The sequence below is a fragment of the Aegilops tauschii genome, chromosome 6, assembly GCF_002575655.3.
Source record: "Aegilops tauschii subsp. strangulata cultivar AL8/78 chromosome 6, Aet v6.0, whole genome shotgun sequence".
Lineage (NCBI taxonomy): Eukaryota > Viridiplantae > Streptophyta > Magnoliopsida > Poales > Poaceae > Aegilops > Aegilops tauschii.
The window spans coordinates 447824515-447835549 of NC_053040.3; the positions used below are offsets into that span (position 1 = coordinate 447824515).

Here is an 11035-nt window from a genome sequence, read left to right on the forward strand (position 1 = left end):
CAAAACTAACATTTGTTAGTCCACGGACATGGTCCCCCTTGAGAATACTTTGCAAAGATCTCATATTGACATGGGCTAAACGGCGATGCCAAAGCCATCCCACATCAACTTTAGCCATTAGGCATGTCGCGGTCTTAGTGGGTCGCTTCGAAAAGTTAATCACATAGAGACCGTTCTCGACATGCCCAACGAAGGCTACTTTAAGAGTCTTGCTCCACAAGAGGGCCACGGTATCAACATCAAAGAAGGTGGCAAAGCCCATGAGTGCAAGTTGACGAATGGAAAGTAAATTGTATGCAAGGGACTCAACAAGCATGACCTTCTTGATCGTGAGATCATGAGAAATGACAACCTTGCCAAGCCCCAATACCTTAGAGGACGAGGTATCACCCCACTCGACATTGGTGGGCATAGATGGAATCTTGTGAACGTCCACCACCAAATCCTTGCTTCCGGTCATATGATTAGTGGCTCCACTATCGAGCAACCATGATCCCCCACCGGAAGCAAACACCTACAAGAGATCAATGCTTGGTTTTACGTACCCATTTTGTAATGGGTCCTTCGATGTTAGTGACAAGGGTCTTAGGAACCCAAATAGACCATTCAATGTACTCATAAGGAGAACCAACAAATTTGGCATAAACATGTCCATCACTAGCACGACACAACACATAAGAAGGGTTAAAGTCGCCGGCTTTGTTGAGAAGGGAAGTGTTGCCCTTTTTGGCATCACCACCCTTCACGGTGTTCTTCTTCTTCTCCTTAGTAGCACCCTCTCCCTCCTTCACAAAGGTTTTCTTGAGAGGGGGAGGTCGTTTGGCCTTGTCATTCTTCTTATTGTTCTTGGACTTGGGCGCGTACCCAATCCCTTCCTTGGCCACAACTTCCTTTTGATTGCTCAAAAGGTCGTTGAGGCTCTTCTCGCCTTGTATGCATGACACAAGACCTTTCTCAAGCTGCTCTTTTAACTTAGCATTCTCCTCAACAAGATGCACATGCTCACAACATGGGTTAGTAGCATTTGCATTATCAATCAACACCATATGAGGAAATGTGGCTTGCTCCTTGGTTAGCTTTACTTGAAGTTGATCATGAGACTCCTTGAGGCTAGCATGAGCACCCTTCAAGACTTTGTGAGCCTTGTCGAGTATGTCAAACTCCTCTTTGAGTCTAGCAAGATCAACCCCAAGTTTGGCCTTCTCGGAGTTTAGCACACGAGAAACAACAAGAGCATGATCAAGATCTTTCTTTAACTTAGCATGATCATCGTTGTGTGACTCCTCAAGAGCCAAACGAAGACCATGCTCTTCCTCAAGAGCATTGGAAAGATCCAAAATCTCATCGGCATAGTCACGACTACGCCCCTCCATCTTAGAGATGGTATCTTCGTGAGCCTCGATCATGTCATTGGCTTCACCAAGTTGTTCCAAGAGAGCAACGAAGTGCTTCTTGGATTTACCCTTGAGTTTACCCATAAAGGTCTCAAACTCATTCTCCTCCACATTAGTTCCCTCATGTTCATCAATGACATCCGTCAAAGAAGGATGATTAATGATGGTAGTTTTGATGCTGGGGGTTACCTTGTTGGTGGCTTTAGCCATGAGGCACCTGGCGGTGATGCTCTCATTGGGTGAGTCGAAGAGAGACACTCGTGGTGTCGTCGCAATGGCAACGGAGGCCATGGCAACCGGCTCACCATCTTCATCATCATCATCCTCATTGTACTCTTCTTGTATCACCAATGCCTTGGGAGGAGTCTTCTTGGTGAAGTTGCTCTTGTTGGGGAAAGACTTGGCCTTGTCCTTTCGGATGAGCTTGCCACCATTGTCTTCCCTCTTCTCATAAGGGCACTCCGCAACAAAGTGGCTCACATTGCCACAACTATAGCAAGTCCTCACACGTTGCTTGACCTTTGCGCCACTTGAATTGTTCTTGTTGAAGTTGGGCCTTGAGTTCTTCTTGCTCCAAAATTGCCTTGAAGCAAGAGCCATGTGTTCATGATAGGCATACTTTGTATCTTCGGGTTGCTCTCCTCTTCTTCCTCTTCGTCCTCTTCCTCCATATTAACATTGGCCTTTAGTGCAAGGTTGGGCTTCTTTACTCTTTGAGAGCGTAGCACCGCATTGTCGGCGGTCTTGTCCAAGATGCTCATAGCAACAAACTCATCCAACACTTCACTTGAGGACAAGGTGTGGAAGTCCGGCCTTTTAAGAATGACGGAGGACATGGCTTTGTGGTAAGGCATCATTGCCTTGAGGAATTTGCGCTTGATCCAATTGTCATCCGTGTCCTTGCTTCCATGATCTCGGAGTGAAACCGCGAGTTTGGTTACCCTCTGATAAAGCTCACGAGGTTCTTCATCTTCTTTCATTGCAAACTCATCGGCTTTATCTTGCACCACTTCATAGTTTGAGCGTTGAATGCTTGCACTTCCCCGGTAAAGAGAAACAACTTGGTGCCAAGCATCTTTGGCCATGGAGTAGGGCCGGAGATGAGGAAGATCTTCGGGTGGAATTGCTTCTTGGATGATGAAGAGAGCATTCTCATTGAATTGATTATCCACGGCTTCTCTAGGAGTGAAGTTGCTTCGGTCATGCGGATAGAAACCTTCTTCAATGATTCTCCAAAGGTTAGTATTCACATGATTTAAATGACGCTTAAAGCGATAGACACAAGAATCAAATTCCACATTCTTCTCAATCTTAGGGGCAGGGTCGGCATGATTCAAATGAGTGGAAGGAAGCGGTCCACCATAGACAGGTGGAGGTTCCACATGGGCAAAGATGCCGGTGCCATTTTTACCACTAGAAGAAGGAGCTTTCTCACTAGTAGCTTCCCCCTTGTCGGAGTTAGCATCTGTCACCTTGTTAGCGGGATCACCCACTTTCAACGGTGCGGTGGATAGTTTAAGCCCTTCTAAGAATTTATTAAACATGCTTTCAACCTCGGTCGTCATGGAGGTCTTCAATGTGTCCAAAGCCACATTGAATTCCTCACGAGAGACCGCGGTTCCCCCATCGGCCGTAGACGAGAATGGATTCACACCGGAGTGCTCCTCTGCACCGTCTACGGTGTCAACCATACTCTTCGGACGACAAAGTCCTTAATAGAGAGACGAGGCTCTGATACCAATTGAAAGGATCGATATAGTTGACTAGAGGGGGGGGTGAATAGGCAACTAACAATTTTTAGCTTTTCTTTACCAATTTAAACTTTGCATCAAAGTAGGTTGTCTAGATATGCAACTAGGTGAGCAACCTATATGATGCAACAACAACAAGCACACAAGCAAGCAAGGGATATAACACAAATAAGCTTGCACAAGTAAAGGCACGAGATAACCAAGAGTGGAGCCGGTGAAGACGAGGATGTGTTACCGAAGTTCCTTCCTTTTGAGGGGAAGTATGTCTCCGTTGGAGCGGTGTGGAGGCACAATGCTCCCCAAGAAGCCACTAGGGCCACCGTATTCTCCTCACGCCCTCACACAATGCGAGATGCCATGATTCCACTATTGGTGCCCTTGGAGGCGGCGACCAAACCTTTACAAACAAGGTTGGGGCAATCTCCACAACTTAATTGGAGGCTCCCAACGACACCACGAAGCTTCACCACAATGGACTATGGCTCCGCGGTGACCTCAACCGTCTAGGGTGCTCAAACACCCAAGAGTAACAAGATCCGCAAGGGATTAGTGGGGGGAATCAAATTTCTCTTGGTGGAAGTGTAGATTGGGGCCTTCTCAACCAATCCCGAGCAAATCAACAAGTTTGATTGGCTAGGGAGAGAGATCGGGCGAAAATGGAGCTTGGAGCAACAATGGAGCTTAAGGTTGGAGGAGGTAGTCAACTAGAGGAAGAAGACACCCCTTATATAGTGGGGAACCAAATCCAACCGTTATCCACTTAACCAGCCCGCGACGTGCGGTACTACCACCCCAGACAAGCGGTACTACCGCAAGGCATCACGGTACTACCGCAAGGCATCACGGTACTACCGCGACTGGCCGCGGTACTACCGCTACTGCGGCAGGAGCTAGGATAGACCTGAAGCGCATGGGCTGAGGGCGGTACTACCGCTCCCCCTTGCGGTACTACCGCAAGGCAGGATTGTACTAGCCTGGGAAGGGTGCGGATGAATAAAAATACATCCGTGCCAACTTCCGCTGAAAAACAATCAATGCAAAAATCCGACACGGTACTACCGCACATGGCATGCGGTACTACCGTGCAGGGAGCGGATGTAAAAAATTACATCCGCCCCTACTTCCGCTCATGTGGCTGTGCCAGACCAGGACTCACGGTACTACCACGCGCATGGGGCGGTACTACCGCGTAGGGCGCGGACGTAAAAAATTACGTCCGCCCCTACAACCGCACGAGCAGCTGAGTCTGGTCTGAGGCCACGGTAGTACAGCTCCGTAGGAGCTGTACTACCGCGGGAGCCTACGGTACTACCGCAAGGGCGTGCGGTACTACCGCAGGGGCCTGCGGTACTACCGCTCCGTAGAGCAGTACTACCGCATGCCCCAGGACAGCAACATTAGGAATCCTTCTCTTTGCATAGAAATGAGGAAAACGGAGGATGCTCCAAAGCGCAAGGGGAAAGGTGGTGCAGAGGAAGAAAACGTGTACGTGATGATTCCACCCGAACCTTTCCGAAGCGGACCCCCTCTTAATAATACGGCTTTCCTACGACTCAAATCCACCGAAAAGAAACGTAGAAAAACGCCATCTTCAATAGTCTTCGAGGGGCACCAAACCGTCTTGTGCCTAGCGATGAAACGTCTGAGAAACTCAAGGCACACGATTAGTCCGCAAAAGCATTGTCATCAGTCACCAAAACACCTTAGGGATAAATATGCCCTTACAATAGGTTTTGACGAACTTTTTTTCACGAAAACCAGACGAAAAAACCGAACCGGAAGCACTGGTTTTTTCCTTTTCTGAAAGAGGCACGCCCGTGCCTCTCACGAAATCACAACCGTGTCTCTCGCGGAAGCAAAACTGTGACTCTCACAGAAGGAAAAAAAAAGGAGAGAAAACATGTTTTTTTGTTTCCGAGGAGGCACGGCCATGACTCTCGCGAAAGCACAACCATGCCTCCCGCGGAAGCAAAACCGTGACTCTCCCGAAAGGGGAAAAATAGAAAACGCGTTTTTTTCGTTTTCGAGAGGCACGGCCATGACTCTTGGGAAAGCACAACCGTGACTCTCGTGAAAGAAAAAAAAAACAGAAAACGCGTTTTTTTCGTTTTCGAGAGGCACGGCCGTGACTCTCGCTAAAGCACAACCGTGGCTCTCACGGAAGCAAAACCGTGACTCTCGCGAAAGAAAAGAAAAACAGAAAACGCGTTTTTTCTTCGTTTCCGAGAGGCACGGCCGTGACTCTCGCGAAAGCACACCCGTGCCTCTCGTGAAAGGAAAAAAGAACAGAAAACACGTTTTTTTCGTTTCTGAGAGGCACAACCGTGACTCTCGCAAAAGAAAAACCGTGACTCTCGCAAGGAAAAAACGCGTTTTCTCATGCAAAATAATTTTTTTTAAATTTTTTTTGCTCGAAAAACTAGGAAAGACCGGTGGGAAACCAAAACGACGAAAAACCCGTTTAAAAGCCGAAAACGCGTGCGGAAAAAAAATCCGGAGGAAGCGCCGAGAGCGCGACACGTGGCGAATGGCTGAGAGCGCGTCAAGTGGCGCTGATCGTTGCGAGGCTCCCCAAGGAGCGCTCGTTAACTAGTTGCTCTCCTTTTTCCCTCGGTCCTCACTATACTTGGCCATGCGCAGCCCCACCCAGACGGCCCGACCCGACCGGCCTGAAAAAGCCCGACCCGACCCTGCCCACGGGCCGGGCTTGGGCCTGTCGTATTTGCAATTTAAGAAAGAGGTCCGGCCCGAGGCCTGGTGGGCTCTTTGACTGATGGGCCAGGCTTCGCCTGTATTTTAGGCCCAACACCCAGACCGGGCCGGGCTCGGGCCTAGGTTTTCTGCGTCGGGCTTTGGTAGGCCCGGCCCGACGGATGGCAGGTATAGTCCTCAGTCACCCTTGCACTTGCATGGCACAAAACTCTGGGAAACAAAAACGCCAACGAGGCCGAAACCCCGGCACAACGGCATCGCGAGACGAGACCTATCCACTCCCCTCCATGCACAATTGCGGCTCACTCCTTCCCAGCCACACTACCCACCACCACGACACCAATGCGCCACGCTCCACCCGCCGGGGGCAAACCACCCCGACCAGCGCCGCCACCACCCTCCGGCCGCGCGCGCAGCGCGAGGCCGCGACCCGCCACGGCGCGCCGCGCCCGTCTTACCATGCGGTGACGCCCGAAGCCGCCACACCGAGCCCTTCTGATTGCCTCGCCGCCGCACGCACATGCAGTTCCCCCCGTCGCCCGCGCGCCCCATGGCCGCGGCCGTCTCCGCTTCCGTGCCCGCCGTGTCCTGCCTGCGACTCGTCCTCCCCGGCTTTAGCGGCCTCGTCCACGCCTCCCTACTCGCGAGTCGCGCCCGCGCCCGCGGGGTGGCGGTGAGGTCGGGCGCGGCCCCGCCCGACCCGGCGGCCATGCTGCGTCGGCGTCGGGGTGGCGGATTGCTCCGGGCGAAAGCTTGCTCGGTCTTGCCGGCCGGCGGCGTCGGCATCTGTGGGCGTCGAATAACCTTCGTCGTGGAGTCCGACATCCTCCTACACCCTCAGATTTGCTCTTCGGGTGAAAGCCTAAGGCCCGACAGGGTCGCGCTGATACGTCTCCAATGTATCTATAATTTTTTATCGTTTCATGCTATTATATTATCTATCTTGGATGTTTTATATGCATTAATATGCTATTTTATATCATTTTTGGGACTAACCTATTAACCTAGTGCCCAATGCCAGTTGATGTTTTTTTCTTCTTATTTTTGTCGTTTACAGAAAATCAATATCAAACGAAACGATTTTTTTTTTAGGATTTATCTTGGACCAGAAGACAACCACGAAGCTTCGGAAAGAGGCCAGAAGACCCACGAGGGGGCTACCAAGCCCTAGGGCGCGCCCGAGGACCAGCGGGCTCTTTGACTGATGGGCCAGGCTTGGCCTGGATTTTAGGCCCGACGCCTGGACCGGGCCGGGCTCGGGCCTAGGTTTTCTCAGTCAAGGTATAGTGAGGAGGTATAGTCCTCAGTAACCGTTGCACTTGCACGGCACAAAACTCTGGGGAACGAAAACGCCAACGAGGCCGAAACCCCGGCACAGCACTGCGTCGTGGCGAGACCTATCCACTCCCCTCCATGCACCATCGCGGCTCACTCCTTCCCAGCCACACTACCCACCACCACGACACCAACGCGCCACGCTCCACCCGACGACGGGGGCGAAGCACCCCGACCAGCACCGCCACCACCCTCCGGCCGCGCGCGCAGCGCGAGGCCGCCACCCGCCACGGCGCGCCGCGCCCGTCCTACCATGCGGTGACGCCCGAAGCCGCCACACCGATTGCCTCGCCGCCGCACGCACATGCAGTTCCCCCCGTCGCCCGCGCGCCCCATGGCGGCGGCCGTCTCCGCCTCCGTGCCCGCTGTGTCCTGCCTGCGACTCGTCCTCCCCGGCTTTAGCGGCCTCGTCCACGCCTCCCTCCTCGCGAGCCGCGGCCGCGCCCGTGGGGTGGCGGTGAGGTCGGGCGCGGCCCCGCCCGACCCGGCGGCCATGCTGCGCCGGCCGGCCGCCGCCACGACGGCCGCCGAGGAGCGGGAGGCCGACGCGGACGCCTCGTTGGGCTCTCCGGTGGACGACGAGCCGCCCGAGGAGGGGCGGAGGAGGGGGCCCGAGAGGGAGTGGGTGGACTGGGAGGACCTCATCCTCGAGGACACCGTGCCGCTCGTCGGCTTCGTGCGGATGATACTCCACTCCGGCAAGTAGGCAACTTTTCCCTCTTCACCCTCTTCTCCATTGTTCGTCCTAATTTCATTTGCTAGTGTGAATTCAATCAACACTAATCTTAGTATGGCAGCACCTGTGCATCATATGTCAATCCCTCTGCAAATGCACTGCTGTAACCTGATGCAATTTATCAAACACATGGTGTGCGAACTGAACTTATCAACATGGAATGTCAATAGCTGATCCCTCTAATGGATGCTTTGAGTGTTTAGGCACAATTAGACGACTGCCCATAGGACTAGATGTACACTAGAACTAAGTTCAAGGTGAATAATGGCGGCATGTCTATAACCGGTTTGTTGCTGGACAGAAAATTCACCTATGTAGAGATTACTAGGCATTGACTTAGTTGAATGTAACGGTTTAATGGTTGGTCGCGCAAGTTGTTTGTGATACCCCAATCGGTTGGATCAGAATTCATGGATGCAGACAATGAAGGATTTGGAAAAGGTTGAGAGTTCACATAACAGGGTGAGAATTCAGAGTTTCATTTCATCATTTGACAGATAATGTTCAGCCATTTCAGCCCCATATATTGATTCACGCACGTAGGCTTACAGATGGTCCCTCTGTCCACCTACACCACACACAGCTCAATGAGCCGTTTTTTGACCCGGCTCAATGAGCGTTTTTTCGTGTGTATTACTTGGAGTCCCTTGCGCATCAGCGGATGCAAGTCGCGACGCTTCTAACATCCTGGATGATATGGAAACATTGAAACGACTGCATCTTCGATCGTGCGCAACCATCCATCCACATCATCGTGAGCAGAATCAAAGACGAAGCCAAACTTTGGGCTGATGCAGGCGCCACAGGGCTTAGAGTTGTGCTGCCCGCCACTTGGGATGTACACTAGTGTCCGCTAGATTACTGTGAAACCGCCTCCTAGGAGGATTGTAGCTCCAAACTCTCTCTCTTTTCAATGAAATGAAACGCAAAGGTCCTTTGCGTTTTCTCGAAAAAAACCCTGATCACCGCTGCCCTGGACTGTCGTCTTCATGTCTGCCATGAGTATGGTCATGGCGGCAATTACCAATGGCACAGGCTCGACATTGTTCTAATCTAAGCCATACCTATAATTGCTAATTACTCTGTTGGGGTTTGAATGAGTTTGTTCAAAATTATACTATTACAAACTAGTGAGGAATATTTCCGCAAAAAAAAAAAAAACTAGTGAAGAATATAATGGGATGACATAGGCAGACTGATAAAACTTCGTCGTTAATCATTAAATGTATATCCACGTGCTTTTAAAATGTTTGACATCTTATCACCTAATGCTTGATTAAACATTATCATTTTCTCAGTATATATGTGCTGGCAAAATTATGTAACATCCTGCTTCCAGGAAATAGCAAAACCTTTTACAAAATTTGTAAGTATTAATAATAAAAATCTGAGGGTGCTCCTTCCTTGCTGGGAAACATAAGGGGTAGACTGCAATCTGCAATACAAACAATCACGGGGCCTCAACAATGATAAACCAAGTCAATTAATTCATACATACAGAATGGTGTCATGTGTTTGTATCACTTGATGCATGTGTGGAGGGATGCAGACAACCAATTAGAATGTGATGTTTCTAAGATACTCCCTCCGCCCCATAATATAAGATGTTATTACAACCAATATGCTCACATATTGGTTGTAATAACATCTTATATTATGGGACGTAGGGAGTATCATTTATCCGCCCAAAGGATTAGCAATAACAGGAAAACTGTATCTATCTTGTTTCACATGCCTTCCGGATTCCATCAGACAGAAAATGAGACTTGAGAAAACTTTGATCAGTTACACACACTATCCAAAACACAGGAGTGTTGAGAAAATTTTGGCCTGCCTTACATGTCTTTGCATACAATCAACCCGAGCACGATACACCTATCTAATGCTTCCTGTCATAAGCATATAACTAATTTAATGATGTCAATACATTATTGTAAGAAGTAGGACATGTCTTTGTTGTTTAAAACATATGTTGTCAGTTATTATGGCTTCTGACTGATGAACTTCAATAAGTCAGCAGCTGTCATTGTACCATTTGGTTATAGTATTGTATTATAAGGCGTGTCATGTGTTTCCATGGCCTCACAGCAATTAGTAGGCTCCAAGTGAGAACATGGCTCTATAAAATACAAGAATACTTCTTCTCTTAGCTTTTTTTGATCTAATCAGATTCTATTGTGTTCATTTTTTTTATAGAGAGAAGCAAGAACCTTGCTTGCATATTTTTTGTTATATCAGTTATATTGGAATAACAGAGGAACTGATATTAAAACTCTGGCAGGTACTCAAGTGGTGAGCGGTTGAGTCCTGAACATGAAAAGGCAATTCTTGAACGATTGCTTCCATACCATCCACAATATAAGAAGAAAATTGGATGTGGTATCGACTACATCACGGTATGTACTCCAAACGAATGTAACAAAAGAATTGCTGAAGTTACTGTCTTTGCACTTCTTTTTTAAAAACATTGTGTTCAGCACTTTGTAGGACAGAGAAAGTTAATTTGTCAGCTTCATATGTCTTCTTGGTCCCGAGTCTTGAGCTTGGACTCTCTGTAACCCTTCTAGATATATATATGTCTAGTTGCACTTTGACATTCTGTTGTCCAGATGTGTTATGGTGATAGTCTCATGTTGCCAGCAAACTTCAGAATGATTAATTTATCTATTCTGATACCGACCTCCAAAATTTTAATGAGAATTTTAGGTGTTCGTCTGACTTTTATATGGTGCCAGATGCCTAGCTCTGAGTCTTGAATATTTATTTGCCAGGTCAAATATGGTTCTGATCTGGTCCATCTGGGAGCTAACTAACATTTAGTACTATATATTTTGCAGCTAGGGTTGCATCCAGAATTCGAGAACTCAAGGTGTTTGTTCATAGTTAGGACGGACGGCGAGCAGGTCGATTTTTCTTTCTGGAAGTGCATCAAGGGTCTCATAAGACAAAAGTACCCCGTGTACGCGGACAGTTTCATTCTCAGACATTTCCGCAGGAGGCAAGACTACTGAACTAGTGATCCGTACGGTTGTTTTCGTGTAATATTTCTGTGATTTTGATCTTGTCCACGCGCCTTTAATATCATGTGATTTAGCATTCGTCCAAAA

General features: G+C 49.1%; 1 protein-coding gene across 1 annotated transcript; it reads left to right on the plus strand.

Moving 5' to 3' along the window:
- The first annotated feature begins 7214 nt into the window (after nt 1–7214).
- Nucleotides 7215–11035, plus strand: LOC109750108 (protein DCL, chloroplastic). The gene is made up of 3 exons (XM_020309064.3): nt 7215–7894; nt 10210–10324; nt 10766–11035. The coding sequence occupies exons 1-3, from the start codon at nt 7497–7499 to the stop codon at nt 10937–10939; spliced, it is 687 nt and encodes a 228-aa protein (XP_020164653.1). The 5' UTR covers nt 7215–7496; the 3' UTR covers nt 10940–11035.